This window comes from Cnephaeus nilssonii (genome assembly GCF_951640355.1).
Source record: "Cnephaeus nilssonii genome assembly, chromosome: 4".
Lineage (NCBI taxonomy): Eukaryota > Metazoa > Chordata > Mammalia > Chiroptera > Vespertilionidae > Cnephaeus > Cnephaeus nilssonii.
Genome location: NC_137075.1, coordinates 10,824,001 through 10,846,770, shown reverse-complemented (window position 1 = coordinate 10,846,770; position 22,770 = coordinate 10,824,001). Strand labels below are relative to the sequence as shown.

General features: G+C 45.5%; 1 protein-coding gene and 1 pseudogene across 2 annotated transcripts in view; one reads left to right on the top strand and one right to left on the bottom strand.

Moving 5' to 3' along the window:
• The window catches only part of KIF5B (kinesin family member 5B), an 84,196-nt gene extending 70,890 nt beyond the window's left edge, over window positions 1-13,306 (bottom strand). The window contains exon 1 of the mRNA XM_079768600.1: window positions 12,744-13,306. Coding sequence (XP_079624726.1) covers window positions 12,744-12,869 — 126 coding nt within the window. The 5' untranslated portion in view covers window positions 12,870-13,306. The remainder of the gene's footprint in view (window positions 1-12,743) is intronic.
• On the top strand, window positions 13,075-16,076 carry LOC307097600 (elongation factor 1-alpha 1-like; annotated as a pseudogene). Its single transcript has 3 exons — window positions 13,075-13,408; window positions 14,498-15,121; window positions 15,361-16,076. The product of its transcript is annotated as an elongation factor 1-alpha 1-like (transcript).
• Window positions 16,077-22,770: the final 6,694 nt, after the last annotated feature.

Below are 22,770 nucleotides of genomic sequence, written 5' to 3'. Positions count from 1 at the left end.
CCAAAAGGAAGACTCAAATCTATCAGAGGGAAGTCAAATACCTAGGTTTCCTAATTACCCAAGGGAAACGAAGACTAGGGACTGAAAGAAAATAGGTAGTATGTGCCATACCAGTCCCCAGCACCCGGCGACAGATTCAGGAATTCCTAGGGGCAGCAGGCTTCTGTTGAATTTGGATCCCAGGATTCTCAGATCTAGCTAAGCCCCTCATGAAGCCTTAAAAGGAGAGGAAAAGGCACCCATTAACTGAGATCCTGCACAGGAAAAAGCCTTCGTGGACAAAGCTCACCGAGGCGCCAGCCCTAGGGCTCCCAGATGCGACAAGGGACTTTAACCTTTTCCTTCACAAGAACAATGGGGTAGTCCTAGGAGTTCTGACTCAGGAGTTGGGACCCTGGCAGAGGCCAGTAGCCTACCTCTCCAAACAGATTGACATGGTTGCCTCTGGGTGGCACTCATGCCTCAGGGCCCTTGCAGCCCCGGCCTTATTATTCAAAGAGGCAGACAAGCTCACTCTGGGACAGAACTTAAATGTTAAGTGCCTCATACTGTTGTCACCCTAATGGAAGCTAAGGAGCAACACTGGCTGACTCATGCTTGGATGACTCAATACCAAGGGCTCCTATGTGAAAATCCACAAATAAGATTAGAGGCAGTAAGAACACTTAATCCTGCCACTTTCCTACCCATCGCAGAGGGTACCCCTGAGCATGATTGTCTAGAAGACCTAAAGGAGGTTTACTCCAGCCGGCCAGATCTAACAGAAAGGCCTCTACAGAATCCAGACTTAATATTGTTCATGGACAGCAGTAGCTTCCTAGATGAAGGAAAAAGACGAGCCGTGTATGCAGTGGTATCAAACTTTGAGATAACAGAGGCACAGACCCTGCCTGAAGGATGGTTAGTGCAGAGGGCAGAACTTTGGGCCCTAGTCAGAACCTTAAATCTCATTAAGGATAAACGCGCCAATGTCTACACTGACTTGCGCTATGCCTTCACTACCCTGCATATCCATGGGGCCATGTACAAGGAAAGGAGGCTCCTGATGTCCGGAGGAAAAGAAAAAATCAGAATGAGATCTTGAAGTTACTAGAAGCAGTCTGGGAGCCCAAGAAAGTAGCAGTCATCCATTGTAGAGGACACCAAAAAGGAAGAGACTCAGTGTCAGAAGGGAACTCTTTCGCAGACACAGCGGCAAGGCTAGCTGCTAAGGAGCGGGCGGCGCCATCGCGGATCATGCTGGTTCCTGAATTACCTGAACCTCCGAAATACACCCTTCAAGAAGAAAAATGGGCCCAATGAGAAGGGGGTAAAAGGACAAAGGAACGTTGGTGGATATTCCCAGATCATAAGGTCTACGTTCCAGAACAGTTAGCTCATAGAGTAGTCTTCCAGCAGCATGAACTTACCCATTTAGGGAAGACGGCTCTAGAAAACTTGTTAAGCAGATACTATCTAACTGCCCGTCTCCCTTCCTTATGCACCTCAGTCTCTCAGCACTGCCTCCTCTGTGCACAGAACAATTCAAGGCAGGGGCCTGTAGGACCGATAGGAATTCAGCGCTGTGGGCAGGCTCCCTTTAAAGATCTAGAGGTAGACTTTACAGAAATAGGGCCTAGTAGAGGAAATAAATATCTTTTAGTTTTTGTCTGCACCTTTTCAGGGTGGGTTGAGGCATATCCTACCCGCACGGAGAAGGCGAGAAGTCACTAAGGCGTTACTGAAGGACATAATTCTGCGGTATGGAATGCCATTAACCATAGGGTCAGATAATGGCCCAGCCTTTATAGCTGAGGTAGTATAGCAGGTAGCTAAGGCCTTAGGAATTAAGTGGAACTTACATACAGCCTACAGGCCCCAGAGTTCAGGGAAAGTAGAACGCATGAAACAGACTCTCAAGCAGGCTATGGCTACACTATGCCAGGAGATGAACTTACCCTGGACAGATATCTTACCACTTCTGCTCCTGAGAGCCAGGGTAGGGTTCTCTCCATTTGAAATTCTATATGGCAGACACCCTCCCTTAATTCAGCCAAAGGGAGATTTGGGGGAAATAGGGAACTTAGAAATTCAGAAACAGCTATAAGGACTTGGGAAAACTACCCTTGAAGTCCACAGATGGGTTACTGATCGATTGCCCATCTCTCTAGGAACAGCTGTGCACCCTCACAAGCCTGGGCACCAGGTTTAGGTTGGAAAAAGGAACCCCTTAAGCCAACCTGGAAGGGACCTTGTCCAGTCATACTAACCACTCCCTCAGCTCTCAAAGTTGCAGGACTGAACCCTGGATCCACCACTCCCGGGTAAAAGCAGCCCACCAACTGGACAATCAGCATCCAGAAGATGGCGGATCCGGCTGACTGACCTGAATCTCCTTATCCCCTCCTAGCTGGATAATTATTGTTTTTGTTTTTTTCCTAACAGTTTTATTCTGTCTTCATACAAGTGTTGCTGGAACCTCATACTGCTACTGGGAGGAGAACTTCTCTGCCCTTGCACTCCAACGACCCCCTTGGGGAAGATGGTGAAGACTCGGGATACTGAACCCACTTTTTTGTCCCACCCACCCCACCCTTAGCAGGAAGTAGCTAGAGTGGTCGCTGACCTTATCCCCAATTCCTGAGTCTTTTGTAATCCTCAAGGCTAAGAAATGCTTGTGGAACAAGAGGAGGGAATGAAAAGGAAAATGGGGGGAGCTTGCAACCTAGTTCAGTATCTGGTTAAAACTGTATTCTTACTTCCCCACTCTGACTGACTTGGGTGGAGCTGCAGAGTCTAACCCCAGGGTCCCACCACAGCTGACTTGGGTGGAGCTGCGGAGCATGCCCTCAAGACCCCACCAAGACTGACTTGGGAGGAGCTGCAGGGACCCTCAGGGGCCCACCACAGGAGGAGATATATAGGTCAGAGCCTCCCCACAAGTTCAGTTCAGGCTTTGGATCCGGAATTCCCCTGGACTAGCAGATCTGCGAAATAAAGGTTAAAACTTTCCTCCCTCAGTGCTAACAGATCGTTCTCCCGTGCATTCTGCCACAACACTATGAAAGCCTTTAAAGGAAACCTGAGTCTGGGGGAAGGCCTAAGAATATCAGGAAAATAATGGAGAAGGGATATTTCAGAACTGCAGAATAAAAAGCACCTAGAGCTCACTGTCACTCTCTTCAATGTTAGTCATGAGAGAGGGTGAGTTTGGGTAAGTACTCCAGGCACTGGGAATAGGATGCTTAAAGATCCTAAGGTATAAAGGAGCTTGTAGCATTCAAGAAACCAAATGACACCCGACCGGTGTGGCTCAGTGGTTGAGCAGTGACCTATGAACCAGGAGGTCAAGGTTTGGTTCCCAGGCAGGGCACATGCCTGGGTAGTGGGCTCAATCCCCAGTGTGGGGTGTGCAAACATCGTTGATGTTTCTATCTCTCTCTTCCTCCTCCTCCTCTCTGAAATCAATAAAAATATATTTTAAAAAAAGAGAAAGAAACCAAACGAAGTAACGTTCTCAGGAGTTTGACCCAGAGACCAGGAGTTTGATTGCTTGCTATGACTAGCACTGACCACCAAGGGGCAGTGCAGAATAGGGCGGGTGACCAGCGGTGGCCGTGGGGTGCTGAGGGAGCAAGGGAAGGAGGAGGCGGGGAGGCAGGGAACCTGATTGGCCCTGATCGCCAACCTGATTGGCCCTGATCGCTGGCAAGGCGATCTACCTGTTCACAAATTTTGTGCATTGGGCCTCTAGTTTAAAGTCTAAGAAGCAAAGTTCAAATGCAAATGCCAACACAGTAAAAATGGCAAGTAACATCTCAGTGTTTGAATATAGTTTTGACCTTGTGGGCACTCAGAAAGGATCTTGGGGACTCCACCTTGGGGACCACATTTAGAGAACTGCTTATGTAGTCTGAGGAGCAAGAGACATAGAATGAAAAATCAAGAGTATTTAATGTCCATGCAAATCAAGGAGGAACTTTCAAGGAGGGACTGCTTGTGTCAAATATAGCTGTGAGGTCAAGACAAAACTGAAAAGTATCAAAAGACAAAGATCAGATTGTAATGGGTTGAAAAAAGAATGGAAGGTAACCAAGTAGATTTCTATCCGGCTGTGGATCTAAGAAAGATATTTTTTTAAAGATGGGCAAGACCTGAGCAAGTTTTAATGCTCAAAAGAACAAGCTACTGATATAGGAAAGTAAGCATCTATAGATGAAAAGAGAAGGGAGCTGGACCCTAATATACAAAATAATCATGACTCCAGAAAAAATCCTTAACATTATAGAATACTTCCTGGGTCTTATCTTAAAACACACACATACACACACACCCCCAAACCTTACTTTTTATTCCACAATCCCCCTCCTCAAAGTAAGAATGAAGGCTATGTGAAGCCATTCCCAATTCCCCTTACCAATTTCCATTAGATAGGCTGAAAAGCTAACCACTTGTTAGCCTAGTTTCCTTGCAACTAGTGGCCACTTGACCCAGTTCTGGATACTATGAAGTAAGTGATGGTTTGCTGGAAGGTCTTGGAGAAGAGTTTTGTTTTCCTGATGAAAAGAACCATTCTCAGCTGAGACTGCCCTTTCTCCTTTCTGGAATAAATGTCTGGAGTTGTAACATCCATTTTGCAAACATGATAAAAATGATGAAAAGTCAATAACTAAGGAAGACAAAGGATAAGAATCAATAAGTAGTAGCAGCAAAGGCCTATATATAAACTTTTTATGAGAGAAATAACCTCTTATTTAAACCTCTCTTTGTTGTTTGTTTTCACTCTGCAACTGAAAGCATTCCTGACGGATATACTAAGATGATCAGCTCTGGCGTCAATTAAAAAGCATCTCAATGTCTGATTACTCTTTAGCTAAGACATACATAAAAGTGTCCTTTTGCTAAGATACCCCGGAGACATTAACATTTAAGCCTACAGGTGTGGCAAAAAAACAAAAAACAAAAAACCACAAAAGCGCCAATCTATTACTGATTATACAAGATGTATTCATAATAAACAATTCTGGAAACAAACACAAAACAAATACATTCAAAAGAACAATCACCACCCAGTGATAAACCATGCTATTTTTTTCTATGCAAAAAGAAAATAATTTCCCCTCTTCATTTATCCAGCAAACATTTATTTAGCACCTAGAAGGCAACAGATACTGTAAATAATAACTTTAGAAATAATATTTTAGTATAGACTGTAGAGTTCAAAGAATAGAGGATAATAATAGTCTTGAATACTAATTAATATAAGTGATCAAGTAATGATAACTGACTTGAAATGGAGATAGTCTCTAGCTTTAAAGATCTCACAACCTGGAAAGGAGTCAAGAATAGATTGCAACTAGCCAAATATACATTTAATAACAAATGTAGAAAAAAAAAGTATGAAAGCAAAATTCTAATCACTAATTCTAATTTTGCTTGCAAGAAACAAGTTAATCAATAGAAAAGATAAAGCATGAAGACAGCTGATCCTTCCAAAATAAATCAAATAACAAAATTTTATTAAAATAAACATCTAATAAAACAGAAAGAACACTACTGAACTTTAACTCCTTATCTCCATTTTTACATCAATTAAAAACACACAACAGTTCTTATAAACTATTTAGAAAGAGATATGCTAAAAATAATAGGTAATAGTAAAGCCTGCCTCAAAAATACATTATGTAGCTACTTACTCTGGAATCACCACATAGCAAAAATGCAAACTACCTACACAACCTTATTAAAGTAGGACTATGAATATGCAAACAAAAATAATCAAGCCGAGGTTGAGTGATTTGTTTAGAAATTATATCCTCTTTAATAAAAACTTTGTGCTTAGTATCAAGTCAAGAAATTTTAATTCCAAGGCTAAATTAAAATTTTATTGAGGCAAATTTTTTATTAGAGATCTAGCCATAAAGTTACTAACTGACCCTGGCTTCCTGGGATGAAAAATGCGACTTGTGAAACAAAATCTATTTCTAATGGTCTATAATTAAGGCACATTTCCAAACTAATCTGTATATTATATGTTTTTTTTTTCTTAAAAAAATTTTTTTTGACATCTATACTTTAAAACCTGGTTCTTGGCACTGAAACATACTCTCTATTTCTATGTATCTTCAGAGACACTCCAAGTCACAAGATTCATTGACATGTGACTTAGACTTCAAGGGGACAAAATGAAATAGAAATGTTTATTTGAACTGCAACCATACCTTAGATTTTTTAAGTGAAGTGGTTCCTGTCTGAGTCTGCACAGACTAGGCTAAACACCAAATCAGATTACAAAGGAACCCTTCTGGCATGGATATACCCCTTTTTGGAATTCTGAATAGTAATCACGAGAGATTATAGGATACTATATTTTCCTTAGTTTGACACAGATTATGGGCTAACATCCCAAATTGTAAAGGTATGAGAAGATGGCTCCTTATTCTCTTTTAATTTTCACTGTTAAGGTAAACAGGATCAGCCCTGGCCAAGGAACTCAGTTGGGTAGAATGTCCCCCTGATTTGCCAAGGTTGTGGGTTTGAGCCCCGGTCAGGGCAGCAAGGATCAACCAATGAATGCATAAATGAGTGGGATAACACATTGATGTTTCTCTCTCTCTCTCTACCTTTCTCTCTCTAAATTCAACAAATTTAAATTTGAAAAAAAGGTAAACAGGATCAAACACCAAATCATCATTCACTTAAAAAGGGAAATCCTATTGTGCTGAAGGCAAGAAACTGGGCAAGATAATCTAATTAGGTTTATTCTCTACTTTCAATGAACTAAAGTACAACAGCCTGTTTTTGGTTCTGGCAGCCTATACAGTATCCTACCTAATAAAATAGTAATATGCAAATTGACCGCACCTTCGCTACGCCCAAGCCACGCCCACCAGCCAAAGCCATGCCCACCAGCAATCAGGGCGAGTATGCAAATTACCCAACAAAGATGGCAGTTAATTTGCATACACTGAGGGCGGGAGGAGTGAAGACTGAAGACAACTTAGAAGGAAGAGGGAGGAAAAGCGGAAAGCAAGGTGGCTGCCAGAGGGAAAGCCCGGGCGGGGCGGGGCGGAGCGGGCGGGCGGCAGCGGCACGTGGGTGCAGGTGCGGCACCCGCATCGGCGGCGGCAGCGGCAGTGCATGCGGCCGCAGCAGCCACTTGCAGGATTCTTCCTGCAAATGGGCTACTAGTCTATATATATAAAGAGGTAACATGCTAATTTGTCCATGACGGTGTCCCCCGTAACAACCTATTTGCATATTGATGCACGTGCAGCAGGGAGTGGGCAGCCGGAGCCAAATTCCCAGGGGTCTGAGGACAGTTCCTGACAGGAGCCCGGACTGCAAAGAAGGAAGAGAAAGTGGCCACGGGGAGCTCTTCCAATCTCCCTGCATGGACACCCCAACCCAGCCCCCGCACCCCCAGGAGAACGGGGAGGCTGACTGGATAGGGAGAAGACCCAGCCTTGGGGGTAGCTGCAGCCTGCACCTCCGACTCCCGATCTCTTCCCCCACCACTCCCACCAGGGGCACCCACAACAATAGCACGCGGGCGACCACCCGTCAGCGCCCCCAAGGCACCAGGGGCCCCCTCCACTGGGGCTGGGCACGCCTCTCCTCCCTACAACTCCAGACCTGGGTGGAGGCAGGCCTGAGCGGCCCTCCAGGGTCAGACCCTTCCCCCTGACAGCAGCAGCGCTGTCTCCGCAGAGGAAACGTGCTGAACCTCGCTGGGGATGTGGCTAAACCTGCCCTCCTAGCCCACCTGGCTCTGCCCCCACCCCGCTCCAAGAGATTGGAGCCCCGCCCTGAGCAGCTACATCTGCGAAACAGCCACGTACAATTTAAAGAATGGTGCCAAGTGGGAAGGTTTGACAGTTACTTCCCCTTCAGCCTCGCCACCCCCCCTAGCGCCCCCCTAACTCCCTGCCTCCCCCCCCAGCGCCTCCAGGGACGACCACCGCTACAGGGCTGCTGGCCAGAGCCCCCCCTCCAAGGCCTGTGGAACCCTCTGCAAAGCGTCCATAGCTACAATCCCAGGAAACAATCATGCCCTCCTCTCCTAATCAGCACCTGCTACCTGTGAGGGTACACGTGAGCTTAAAAATAACAATCCCTTCCTGTTTAGACATCACTTACTTGATGAAACATTTCTAGGTTTATTAGCTCAGAACCTCCTCATGACAACCCAGTGAGGTAGGCAGAGAAGAGATTACAATTCCTGTGGTATATGGGTATGTATTCAGAAATGAAGCTCAGAGAGGAAAAGTGTCAAGCCCACTGGTTCCCAAGATGCAGCAAACACCCTACGAGGGTGGGGGGAGGGGTATTTGATTTTAAATGAGGGCAATTTGAGAATGAGTTTACAGTGAATTTTTTGCATTTCTTATGGTTCTAGGGGGCATCATCTACCGAGAATCCTACATAATAAAAGGCTAATATGCAAATGACCAAATGCTGGAATGACCAGTCACTATGATGTGCACTGACCACCAGGGGGCAGACACTCAACGCAGGAGCTGCCCCTGGTGGTCAGTGTGCTCCCACAGGGGGAGCGCTGCTCAGCCAGAAACCAGGCTCACGGCTGGCGAGCACAGCGGCAGTGGTGGGAGCCTCTCCCGCCTCCATGTCAATGCTAAGGATGTCCAACTGACGGCTTAGGCCCACTAAGCCGTCAGTCGGACATCCCCCCCAGGGCTCCCGGACTGTGAGAGGGCACAGGCCAGGCTGAGGGGACCCTCCCCCAAGTGCACGAATTTCGTGCACCAGGCCTCTAGTCCTATATAATAAAAGGCTAATAGGCAAACTGACCGAACGGCAAAACGGCCAGTCGCTATGATGTGCACTGACCACCAGGGGGCAGATGCTCAACACAGGGGGAGTGCCGCTCAGCCAGAAGCTAGGCTTATGGCTGGCCAGTGCAGCGGTGGTGGCGGGAGCCTCTCCCGCCTCCATGGCAGTGCTAAGAATGTCTAATTGCCGGCTTAGGCCTGCTCCCAGGGTGGAGCGGGCCTAAGCCATTAGTCGGACATCGCCTGAGGGTTCCCAGACTGTGAGAGGGCGCAGGCCTGGGCAGAGGGACCCCCCCCCCAGTGCACGAATTTCATGCACCATGCCTCTAGTACTATATAAAGAACAATCATTAGTAAAGACACTTAACACAAGTGTAAATGTTTCACTTTTATAACACATAAATATAGGAATAATTTTTTTCGATTGATTTTTTTTCATCTTTCAGCAGGTTCATGAGAATTGCAAAAGGAGTTTCCCTATCCTCCTTTTGAGGTATCAAGTTTTTTTATTTAAAGCAAATATATTCTGCTTGTATCATTTAAAGGTTTTCCTAAAAGAATTCACTTACTTCATTTAATATGTGATAATTATAGCACTTTCCAAACTAAAAACAAAACTGTATGAAAAATGGCAAAACGGGGAAACACAATAAGATTACAAGATTTGCCTGCCATGCAGTCACATAATCTATATATATAAAAGCCCAAGCGACTGTCCGACTGGTAGCTATGACGCGCACTGACCACTAGGGGGCAGACGCTCGATACAGGAGCTGCAGAGCTGAGGTGACTTGGCAGCTGCAGTTCTTGGGTGACACATCCGGAACCAGAGAGGAAGGGGCCCGATTCCGGGGTGCAGTCACCTGAGAATTGCCCTCTCGCAATTTGGGACCCCTCGGGGGATGTCAAAGAGCCGGTTTCAGCCCAATACCCACGGGCCAGGCTGAGGGACTCTAGTATTAAAAATAACTAATTACTTGAGTAACAGGAAAAAATTTGGACAAAATATTGGAAACCAAACTTAGACAAAAATCAGAATCCTTAAAAATAATTTTCTACATGAGCACTGATCATACTTATAATTCAGTAACATTATAAACCAAAATATTTATTCTTTAAATTTTGATTCAACTAGAAGACAGTAAAAACTTTTTAAATGGCCCGGCCAGTGGGGCTCTGTGGTTGAGCGGGAGGTCATGGTTCGATTCTGGGTCAGGGCACATACCTGGGTAGAAGCAGCCTATCAATGATTCTCTCTCATCATTGATGTTCCTCTCTCTCTCCCCCTTTCAAATCAATAGAAATAAATGTTTTAAAAACTTTAAAAATGTATAGAATAATTTAGTTTTAAATTCTGCATTGCAGCAATTCCTTCTTAAACCATATATTTTGAATCAGGATCAAGATCCAAACAAAATGAACTGAGAAGATTTTATTTAGAGACTTTCTAATTTACTTTCCCCAGTAGCCCTCATAAATTCCCAAACAACCTTTAAAAAATAATTCATTTTAAAAAGTGAACAAAAATGAGACCTGAGTAATTAATGACATATTACTATGTGCAAAATATTAGTTCCTGAAAATAATGAACTAAACACATTGTTTTATATTTCTAAAGGCTTTGTCACTCAGTTGTAATGTATTTCCGCTTAGACAAATTTTTAAAACTAGACTAAAATGCTTGCCTAATGGCCAACTTAACTGTTCATTGTTTCACAGCTCTATCATCTATCCATTATTTATATATATTTACATTACTAAGTAAACATGTAAGACACTTAAATAACTTTATCCAAAGGCAACAACCAAGCATAAATATGTGCTTCTTGTGGTAATCACTTGTTTTAACTATTTCCTCAGCTTTTGTCATTTTGGGGCTGCCTTCTAACCTAATCTTAAAACATTTTGTGAATCCTAAATTCTAATATTAAAAAAACCCAACTTGGTTATACTTATAGATTTGTGTAAGCACACACTAAAAATCATTCCTAATACAAGTCGAAAAGGAAAACAGCTTTATGTCAAGCACTGTTGAGGTTGAGTACTCACACAAACTCGAGAAACTAGTAGCCTCACGTTTGCCAACTAACAATCCAGGCCTTGTACGCCTTCTGATTCCATGTAAAATACATCATTCTAAAGGAAAAGGATGACTACTACTGTGCTTAACTTCTTGGCCTCACTATGATGTCATTTATAACAAGAGTTTTTCTTCTGGAGTTTGTTAAAGAACCAGCTTGCAGTCTATACACAGAACTGGCAGTTGTTAGTAACCTAATGACTTGTCAAATGCCTAACAAGCAATATGGATCAACATTCATTCACTAGACTTAAACTTTCACATAAAAACTATAAAGAACTTTAAACTTTAGTCCTGTATAATATGCCAACGCTTTTAATTATCACTGTCCCATGAATCCTTTGTCCTATTTCCAAATTAAACTGTGCAAATAATACGTTAAATATGAAATGCAATTAGGAAAAATTAACATTAAAATTTTGTACCATGATAACAATGTAGAAAAAAGTCCTGCTACATGGCATAACTAAGAAAGATTTAGCTTTTAATTACACTGCTCTGTATACAGTATCTTAGTATCCATTTTAACCTCCTTGAACTGGGAGTGCTATTTGAGACTTGTCAATACCAGAGATGATCTCAAAAAAAGAAAAGAAAGGAAAAGAATCAACTTTACATTCTCGTCTCCCTGACAATGATCAGCCAACCTATTGGTTGCCTCCTGTAAGAGCCCAAACAGAGGCCAGGCCGAGGAGGAACCTGCAACCGAGCTACGTGCCCTGGACCTGAATCGAACCCGGGACCCTTCGGTCCGCAGGCCCAAGGTCTATCCACTGAGCCAAACGGGCTAGGGCTCAACTTTCTTGAGGGTAGATATTAATTACAGAAGTAGGAATCGAATACCAACATGAAATCTAGTTTATTGGTCAAATTTTACCTTTTAAAAAAAATTTCTTTTTAGCCCTACCTGGTTTGGCCCAATGGGTAGACCGTCAGCCTGCGGACTGAAGGGTCCGGATTTGATTCTGGTCAAGGGCACGTTGCGGGGTTGCGGGCTCGAGGCATCACGCAGGAGGCAGCCAATCAATGATTCTCTCTCATCACTGATGTTTCTATCTCCCTCTCCCCCTCTCTCTCTGAAATCAATAAAAATACATTAAAAAAAACAAAACCTTCCTTTTACATTACTCTGATATACACACAAAAAGTTAACACTCTTACCTAGACTGTTACCAAATAAAACCCAGCAAGAATGAGATTATGGGTCTCTCTGAGCACTTGTTTGACCCAATCTGAAGTGGCCACATTTGCAACAAAATTGACCACTCCGATTTTTAAAAGAAAATTCACTATTTCTTTTTATATAGTTCCTATTAGTCTTTCTCAATTGTTAATAAAAGGTGGGTAGGTAAACATTTTGAGGTAAAGGTATTATTTGTAGGTTTTTTGGCAGTTTTTCCTCCTCCCGCGGGGAAAACAATAGGGCTCAACACATAAGTTTCTATAAAACTGTCTTTAGTATTTAAGATACAGTAGGGTTGGTCTCATACCTCCACGCTACCAGCTGAATTTTAATCTTGGATATTTTATATATGATAAATTGGGGGTAGTCCAAAACCCCAGCAACAGTAAACACACACACATAAATACAGGCAAACACACACTCAGCTTGCTCCCCAAACAGTTCCTCCAGCGCCCCAGGTGAGGGAGTGTCCCCGACTGAGCCCAGGCGCCTCCCGTCACCCAGCTCGGAAGCACCGAAGACCGGGGTGGGGGGGACCCAGGAACACCTGCGGAGCTAGCGCAGTCTCCCGGGGCCGGGTTATCTGACCCGGAAAACTCTACCAGGAACAGTCGGGGACAAGACAGCTCCCTCTACATTCTGCACCCCACCGCTCCCCGGAACTCCCAGGCCCAGCCAGGCCCGCAGGAGCGGGAAGGCGGCAACTCACCGCGATCATGACCGTGTCTTCTCCCTGGAACTTGGCGATGTACTTATCGCCGCGGTTCACTTCAGACTCGTTGAGAGGTCTGAAGCGACACATCACTTTGATGTTGCACTCTGCCGGGTCCGCCATCTTCCTCGCCGCCGGGGCCGGAGGCCGGGAGCCACTCCCCGCCGCTCAGTCCGGGAGGAAGCAGGCCCGGGCTGAGGGCCTAGGGTCGCGAAGGTCGAGAGACTAAGTCCCCGGGGTCGCACTTTCCCCGCAGGGGGCGGAGGGGGACGGAGCCTGGGAGCGCCGGCGCCGGCAGCCTCGCCCAGAGGCTCACTTCCGATCCATCATGGCAGCCAAGGCGGTGGCGGCACCGGGTGGAGCGTCCACGGCGCAGCTCCTCAGCTTCCCCCTCACCGGCCTGAACAGACTGCAGGTCCTGGGAGACCAGGAAAGTGGTCCCCTCCTTCCTTGGAGAGAGCAGGCTGGCCCACCGCCTCCTCGCTCGGCTGTCTGCTGGACGGCTGACCCCGTCACTTCTAGAGCCACAGACCCACGACGCGGCGGCGGCGGGCGGGGCGACGCGCGAGCAGCACTGCGCAGGCGCGGGGGCCCGGCTCGGCGACCAATCCCGGCCCGCGCCCGGCGGTCGCAGATTCAAGTTTTGCTGGCGGCTCGCTCAAGTTTAGTCACCGGCCCCTGCTGGCAGCCATCCCGAGCTAAGGCAGACAGACGCGCTTAGCTTTCTTTAGGGAACAATAGATTTGTTAAAACCACGTTGTCATTTTTCCCCCCCATTTGTTTAAGGAAAATGCTATATTCCAACAAGGAATGTTTGCTTTCTCTTTGGTCTGGAGATAAAATTGATTGCAAGCCAGCCTTTGCCCGAAAAGGGAAGATTTGAATGAAGGGTGGGACATGCTCGCTAGTTTAACAGTTGTTCTTTCCTGAGGGAGTGGTTTTGGGAGACAGGGGGAAAAAAAGAAAAGAAATTTCTTCTGAGGAGAAATGTGGAAGAATAAATAGGGTGAGGTGGGAGAAGGCTCTCAATCAGAGGTCCTTCCTCTTCAGTAATGAACAAATGGAACTTACCAGTTTCAACACCGGAGGAATGAGGACCCTGGAGTGTAAAGATAGTTTCAAAGGGCCGGGATAAATTTGTGGGTTACATATCTAAAGAAAACCACCCCGCAGTTGATTTTGCCTTCTATTTTTAGAAGGATGCCATAATGGCTCTCCCATGAAAGTGGCTCTGAAGTGCTATGAAAGAACAGCAAAAGGTAACTAGAAACCCTTCCTCTGGTTCTGATTTTGTGTGTAGGATCGGACTATGAAAACCTTCAATGCTCATTGCCCTTGCTCAATCATCCAAATACCTCTAAAAATAAAACCATTGTTCAACAGATTCAGGTTTGATCCACCACAATGAGGGAAATGTCTCACCAGGGGATCTGTGGGGCATCTACCCAAACGAAGGTGTCAACCGATGGTCATTGGTGCCAATGCAATATCAATGGGACCCCCCAATTTGGGATGCAGTGAAGAAGAAAACTTTATTTAGTGCCACAGCTCAACAGTAATACAGTATAGCTGTGAAAACAACACTGCTATGGAACAGCTCAATACAAAAGTATGTTTACAGTTGTTTGTATGGGAAATAATGCAGTAAATTATGAACAAAATATGAGAATAAACTTGTGGCTTTTTTGCAAAGGGTTTGCTGCCAGAACACAGATGTTGTGAAAACTCCCACTAAATTAAACCCAAAATAGGAAAGGAAAAGACACATATAAACATCTTCATCATTGGACAGGTGTAGATTCTAGAAAGTCTACCACTACTGGCCATCTGATCTACAAATGAGAGTGGGATTGACAAAAGAACCATTGAAACATTTGAGAAAGAGGCTGCCGAGATGGGGAAGGACTCCTTCAAGTATGCCTGGGTCTTGAATAAACTGAAAGTTGAATGTGAGATGAATATCACCATTGATACCTCCCCAGGAAAATTTGAGACCAGCCAGTATTATACGACCATCATTGATGCCCCAGGACACAGAGACTTCATAAAAAACATGATTACAGGCACATACCAGGCAGACTGTGCTGTCCTGATTGTTGCTGCTGGTGTTAGTGAAATTGAAGCAGGTATCTCCAAGAATGGGCAGACCCAGGAGCATGCCCTTCTGGCTTACACACTGGGTGTGAAACTGACGGTTGGTGTCAACAAGATGGATTCTACTGAGCCACCCTACAGCCAGAAAAGCTACGAGGAAATTGTTAAAGATGTCAGCACCTACATTAAGAAAATTGGCTATAATCTTGACACAGTACCATTTGTGCTAATTTCTGGAGCCAAGTGCTAATATGCCTTGGTTCAAGGGATGGAAAGTCACTGTAAAGATAGCAATGCCAGCCGAAACCGGTTTTGCTCAGTGGATAGAGCGTCGGCTTGCGGACTGAAAGGTCCCAGGTTCGATTCCGGTCAAGGGCATGTACCTTGGTTGCGGGCACATCCCCAGTGGGGGGTGTGCAAGAGGCAGCTGATCGATGTTTCTCTCTCATCGATGTTTCTAACTCTCTATCCCTCTCTCTTCCTCTCTGTAAAAAATCAATAAAATATATTAAAAAAAAAAAAAAAAGATGGCAATGCCAGTGGAACCACACTGCTTGAAGATCTGGATTACATCCTGCCACCAACTTGTCCAACTGACAAGCCCCTGAATCTGCCCCTCCAGGATGTCTACAAAACTGGTGATATGCCTACTCTCCCTCTGGGCCAGGTGGAGACTGGTGTTCTCAAACCAGCATGGTGGTCACCTTTGCTCTAGTCAACGTTACAAGTGAAGTAAAGGCTATTGAAATGCACCATGAAGCTTTGCGTGAAGCTCTTCCTGGGGACAGTGTCAAGAACATGTCTGTCAAAGATGTTTGTCATGGCAATGTGGCTGGTGAAAGCAAAAATGACCTACCAATGGAAGCAGCTGGCTTCACAGCTCAGGTGATTATCCTGAACCATCCAGGCCAAATCAGTGCTGAATATGCACCTGTGCTGGATTGTCACACAGCTTGCAAATTTTCTGAGCTGAAAGAGAAGATTGATCATCTTTCTGGGAAAAAGCTGGAAGATGGCCCAAAGTTTTTGAAATCTAGTGATGCTGCCATCATCTATATGGCTCCTGGCAAACCCATGTGTGTTGAGAGCTTCTCTGACTACCCTCCTCTGGGTCGTTTCGCTGTTCGTGACATGAAACAGATAGCTGCTGTGGGTGTCATCAAAGCTGTGGACAAGAAGGCAGCTGGAGCTGGCAAAGTCACCAAGTCTGCCCAGAAAGCTCAGAAGGTTAAATGAATATTATCCCCTGTACCTGCCACACCAATTCTTAATCAGTGGTGGAAGAATGGCCTCAGAAATGTTTCTCTCAATTGGCATTTAAGTTTAATAGTAAAAGGCTGGTTATTGAATACAATGCATCACAAAACCTTCAGAAAGAAAAGAGAAAGTTTTGTGGACCATTTGTGTTTTTTTGGTGTGTGTGGGGTTGGGGGAGGGGGGACAGTTTTTAAGGTGTTAGTTTTTAAAATCAGTACTTTTTAATGGAAACGACTTGACCAAAATCTGTCACAGAATTTTGTGACCATTAAAACCAAGTTTAATAAGAAAAAAGAAAAACATCTGTATCTGCATATTCACACTTGTAAACCTGTTTTTGCCATACTCTGCAGTGTTACAGCGCAGGCCAGGGGTCCCTGGGGCCAGGCCCCTCTTCAGCTAGGCAGCTCTGCTCTGTCCCACCCCATACCTGCTTGTCTGTCTGTGTGGCCCACTTCAAATTTCTCAGTAGGCATGCCAGCTCCAGCCGGAGCTGGTCCCAAACCAGTAAGGAGCTGACTTATATAGATAGAAGTCCCGGCCCCTGATCCCTGACTGGTCAGAATAGAGCTGCTCTGATTGTTCAGAGTTTCACAGCTCTGATTGGATGGGGAAAGCTTCAGTCTTATGAGTTGAACTAGGACTCCAGAAACTTCTTTATAAGGGCTGGCTCGGAAACCCAGTTCAGGCAAACAGTTTAGTAACTCAGAGGCAGTCAGCTTAGTGTAGAGGCTTCTCTGCAAAGTGCAGTTTGCTGAGAAAACCCATGTGCAGAAATTATTGCTAGGCTTTGCTTTTCTTTCTTTCCTTTCCTTTCCTTTCCTTCTTTTCTTTTCTTTCTTTTCTTTTTTTTTTCTTTTTTTTTTCTTTTTGCCAAGTTAGCCACCAGGAACACTTCTTAGTCCTCAGGGTTCACAAAGGAAAAGGTGGAGTTATTATAGGGTTTTGGGGGAAAGTGTGGCGTTCACATAAAATTTAAGCCCTGTCTGGTTTTGTTCAGTGGATAGAGCATTGGCCTGAAGACTGAAGGGCCCCAGGTTGGATTCCAGTCAAGGGTACATGCCCAGGTTGTGGGCTCAATCCCCAATGGGGGCATGTAAGGGGCAGCTGATCAAGGATTCTCTCTCATCATTGATGTTTCTATCTCTCCCTCTCCCTTCCTCTCTGAAATCAATAAAAATATATTTTTAAAAATTTAAATGAAGCTGTATTTTCATAGTGTTAAAGAAGAAAAAACACCACAGGTGTAACTGCAGAATCAGTTCAAACTGGTCTTATTCTGTTCCTAACAAGATACTGAGTTGTTTTTCAGAGACAACAGGACAAGCTTAAGTAGAGGAGGGAATTTTGACCTCTGATAACACCTGGAACCAAAGTTTCACCTTTCTCCCCTCTTCTCCCCCAAGGAAATAAAGGACCCCTTTCAGAAGCTAAGAATCTGTTTTCCAGGAAGATCCAATGCTAAAGTCCCTTACCATATCCTAATATATAAAAACCCTGGGTCCGTCATGACTGGAGGCTCGACCAACCGGAAGTCAGTCCTGCAGCCGTGGTGACCCAGCACTGACTGCTGAGGGGGCTCAAATCAGGCCTGGAGAGAGACCTGAAGAGAGAAGCAGGGTCTGATCTGTAGCTTGTGTGGCAACTGTTGATCAGCACTTGCCTCTCTCTTTCTCTCCTGGCCGGGCCAGCAGCCATGCCTCCATTTCTCTCCAGGCTTCCACCGGAGCTGCTGATCAGCCCCGCCTTTATGATCAGGCCCTGTTGATAGGCCCAGAGACGCTGACTGGCATAGAAACTGACCAATCAGAACCAAATCTGGGTCAACTGTGAGTAGCCAATGGCCCAGGAGGCACAGCTTTTGATGCTGACTTGCATAGAAACCGACCAATCAGAACCAAATTGACCAGCAGAGGAGAGCAGTTGGGGGCAATATCTGGTCTGCAGGGGAGGGCAGTTGGGGGTGAGATCAGGCTGGCAGGGGAGGGCAGTTAGGGGTGATCAGGCAGGCAGAGGCAGTTAGGGGCGATCAGGCTGGCAGGAAAGGGCAGTTGGGGGCGAGATCAGGTCGGGAGGGGAGACAGGTTGGGGGCAACCAGGCCAGCAGGGGAGGGCCATTGGGGGCGAGATCAGGCTGGCAGGGGAGGGCAGTTGGAGGCAAGATCAGGCCAGCAGGGGAGGGCAGTTGAGGGCGATATCAGGCTGGCAGGGGAGAGCAGTTAGGGGTGATCAGGCAGACATGCAGGTGAGCGGTTAGGAGCCAGCAGTCCCCAATTGGAGAGAGTGCAGCCTGGGCTGAGGGAACCCCCCTCCATGCATGAATTTCGTGCACCAGGCCACTAGTCTTACCATAAATGCTCAAGTTCCAAAGTTCTGCCGTTGAAACGTGCCCTGCCAGCGCTTCTGCAAACCAGCTTGTTTTCCCCAACCCCTTAAATCTCACTCTGGCCCTAGCCAGTTTTGCTCAGAGAATAGAGTGCAGGCCTGCAGACTCAAGGGTCCTGGGTTTGATTCTGGTCAAGGGCACATACCTGGTACGCCAGTTGCAGGCTCAGTCATGTGTAGGAGGCAACCAATTGATGTGTCTCCCTCACTTCAATGTTTCTCTCTGTGTGTCTCTCTCCCTCCCTTCCACTCTGTATAAAAATCAATGGAAAAAATATCTCTGGGTGAGGATTAAAAAAGAAGAAGAAGAAATATAAGGAAGAGATTCCCCTCCCTTTAAAAAAATCTCACGCTGAACCAGGGATGGGAAGACAAACCCACTCACCCACCCACCTCCACCTTCCCTCTAAGATTCCACCACATGATACAGTTTAAACCTTCAATAACTAAATCTCTTGCCATAATTCTTTACAAATATAAGAATATAACAGTGGGTCTGGTTCACTGGTGTGAATTGTTACTTAGATGATCACATGTCCACCCAGATAGGGTTAAATACAAGAGAATTTATTCCATCTATTCAAGCTATCATCATAAAAGTAAAATCTAAAATCTATACACCACTGCCCTAGATGGTTTGACCCAGTGGATAGAGAGTTGGCCTGCAGACTGAAGGGTCCCAGGTTCGATTTCAGTCAAGGGCACATGCCTGGGTTTTGGGCTCAATCCCCCCAGGGGGTGGGGGAAGGCGTGCAGGAGGCAGCCAATCAATGATTCTCTCCCATCATTGATGCTTCTATCTCTCTCCCCCTCTCCCTTCCTGTCTCTCTAAAAAAAATCAATAAAAAATAAAATAAAATAAAATCTATACACTATTAGAAACAAAAGAGTGGGGGAGTTTGAGGTAAAGGGGGCCTAATATATGGTGATGGAAGATGATTTAATTTTGGGTGGTGAGCACACAGTGCAATATACAGATCTTGTAACATAGAAATTTACACCTGAAACCTTTTGATTCTATTAACCAATGTCACCTCAATAAATTTAATAATTTTTAAAAATCTTTAAAAAAAGAAAGAAACACAGAGAGGAACCCTCAAATGCATGAAGATAAAGAGAAGTACATAGGTATTTAATTTAATTAATTTATTTACTTATTTTTAAAGTGTTTATTGTTGAAAATATTATATATATCCCATTGATTCTTTATTGCCTGCCTTGCACTCCATCACCCTACTAGAAGCCCGGTGCACGAAATTCGTGCACGGCAGGGGGTTGTCCCTCAGCCCAGCCTGTACCCTCTCCAATCTGGGACTCCTGGAGGGATGTCCAACTGCCCGTTTAGGCCCGATCCTGGTGGGATCGGGCCTAAACGGGCAGTTGGACATCCCTCTCACAATCCAGGACTGCTGGCTCCCAACTGCTTGCCTGCCTGCCTTCCTGATTGCCCCTAACCGCTTCTGCCTGCCAGCCTGATCACCCCCTAACCACTCTACTGCCAGCCTGGTTGATGCTTAACTGCTCCCCTGCCAGCCTGTTTGCCCCCAACTTCCCTCCTCTGCCAGCCTGGTCACCCCTAACTGCCCTCTCCTGCAGGGTTGATCACCTCCAACTGCCCTCCCTTGCAAGCCTGGTCCCTCTCAACTGCCCTCCCTTGCAGGCCTGGTCCCTCACAACTGCCCTCCCTTGCAGGCCGGGTGCCTCCCAACTGCCCTCTCCTGCTGGCCCTCTCTTGCTGGCCATCTTGTGTCCACATGGGGGCAGGATCTTTGACCACATGGGGGCAGCTATAGTGTGTGTTGCAGTGATGATCAATCTGTATATTATTCTTTTATTAGATAGGATAGAGGCCTGGTGCACGGGTGGGGGCCAGCTGGTTTGCCCTGAAGGGTGTCACAGATAAGGGTGGGGGTTCCCTTGGGGCGTGGGGCGGCCTGAGCGAGGGGCCTGTGATGGTTGCAGGCCGGCCACGTCCCCTGGCAACCCAAGGGGAGGCCCTGGTATCTGGAATTTATTTTCCTTCTACAATTGAAACTTTGTAGCCTGGAGCGGAGCCAAGCCTGGGGCTCCGGCAGCCATTTCTGTGGCAGTTAATTCACCTTCCACAATTGAAACTTTGGCAGTTTCCGTAGTGTAGTGGTTATCACGTTCGCCTCAAACTTACAATTGAAACTTTGTTGCCTTAAGCGGGTGGGCCCGGCCAGGGTGTGCGGAAAGCTTTGCTTCCCCTGTTGCCGCCGGCAACCCTGACCTGCTCTCTCAAGCTCCATTCTGCCGCCATTTGTTTGAATTTGTTTACCTTCTATAATTGAAACTTTGTAGCTTGAGTGGAGGCTTAGGCCTGCAACGGCTATGGAAAGCTTGGCTTCCTCTGTTACCTGGGAAACCTTGCTCTCTGTGGCTGTAGCCATCTTGGATTGGGGTTAATTTGCATACTCGCCCTGATTGGCTGGTGGGCGTGGCTTGGCTGGTGGGCGTGGCTTATGTAGCGGAGTGATGGTTAATTTGCATATTACCATTTTATTAGAGAGGATTGTCTGTGTCCATGGAATATGCAAAAATGCGTACAAGTTTTTTGGTTGACCTCTTCCCACCCACCCACCCCTGCCTTCCCTCTGAGAGTACACAGTCTGTTCCATACTTTTATGTCTCTGGATCTACTTTGTTCAACAGTTTATTTTGTTCATTAGATGCCACATATGAGTGAGATCATGTGATTCTTGTCTTTCTCTGATTGCCTTATTTTACTTAGCATAATACTTTTCATGTCCCTCCATGCCATGTCAAAGATAAGATATCCTTCTTTTTTTACTGCTGCCTCATATTCCATGGTGTAAATGTACAACTTTTTTATCCACTCATCTACTGATGGGCACTTGGGCTGTTTCCATATCTCAGCTATTATAAATTGTGCTGCTATGAACATAGGCGTGCATACTTTCTTTCTGATTGGTGTATTGGATTTCTTAGGATATATTCCTAGAAGTGGGATCGCTGGATCAAATGGCAGTTCCATATTTAATTTTTTGAGGAAACTCCATACTGTTTTCCATAATGGCTGCACCAGTCTGCATTCCCACTGGCAGTGTACTTGGGTGCCCTTTTCTCCACATCCTAGCCAGCACTTGTCATTTGTTGATGGTAGCCATTCTGACAGGTGTGAGGTGATACCTCATTATTGTTTTAATTTGCGTCTCTCTGATGATCAGTGACTTTGAGCATTTTTTCATATGTCTCTTAGCCATTTGTATGTCCACTTTGGAGAAGTGTATATTTAGGTCCTATATCCATTTTAATAGGATTATTTGTCTTCTTTTTTTAAGTTGTATGAGTTCCTTATTTATTTTGGATATTAACCCTTTATCAGATGTATCATTGCAATTTATGTTCTCTCATACAGTGGGCTCCCTTTTCATTTGGATGATGGTTTCTTTCGCTGTGCAGAAGCTTTTTATTTTGATGTAGTCTCATTTGTTAATTTTCTCCTTAGATTCCTTTGCCCTACCAGATGTATTCGGGAATATATTGTTAGGAGAGATGTCTGAGTTTTTGCCACCTATAGTCTCTTCTAAGATTTTTATGGTTTCATGACTTACATTTAAGTCTTTTATCCATTTTGGTTTATTTTTGTGTATGATTGTCAGAGCACAGCCAGGCCCCTGTATGAGCTCTAGTGCTCTGAGTAGCTGTGAGTCTGTGTAGAGCTTGGCAGGGACTTTTAGGAGACAGAGAAGCCATGAGAAGTTGTGGGTGTATAAGAATGAGTCTTTATTGCTGAAGCCAGTGGCCACATAGTCATCAGAAAAGAACAGTCCTTACAGCAAAGTCCATAAAAGCAGGCAGCTGGACACTGGCTGGTAAATACATATCTTTCCCATAAAGCAGCATTAATCTCTGTACCCACAGCTATTATCTGAGCAGCCACATGCTGCTTCCTAGACTTACTGCCTCATATCCTGGCGATACCTGAGCTCTCCAGCTCAGCAGCTTCTCCTGTCTCTCCTGCCCAGCTGCTCTCTAGCAGACTTCTTCACACACACCATGCTTGCTGCCCTCTCTCCATACTCCAGTAAACTAGCTGGTCAGTAACCTGCTTTGACCCTACTTAGACAAAGAAGGCTTCCTGCCAATAGTGACATCAATCATATTGGTTACTGAAGGGCACAGTGTACCGTGTGTCCTTGCACCCGCTCATGGTATCTTGACCTGATTAGGATTCCCAGGCTTAGAGTCCTTGAACATCCTGTGTAGGCACATGCCCAGAGCAGCCTTTGGCCATTCTGGTGTA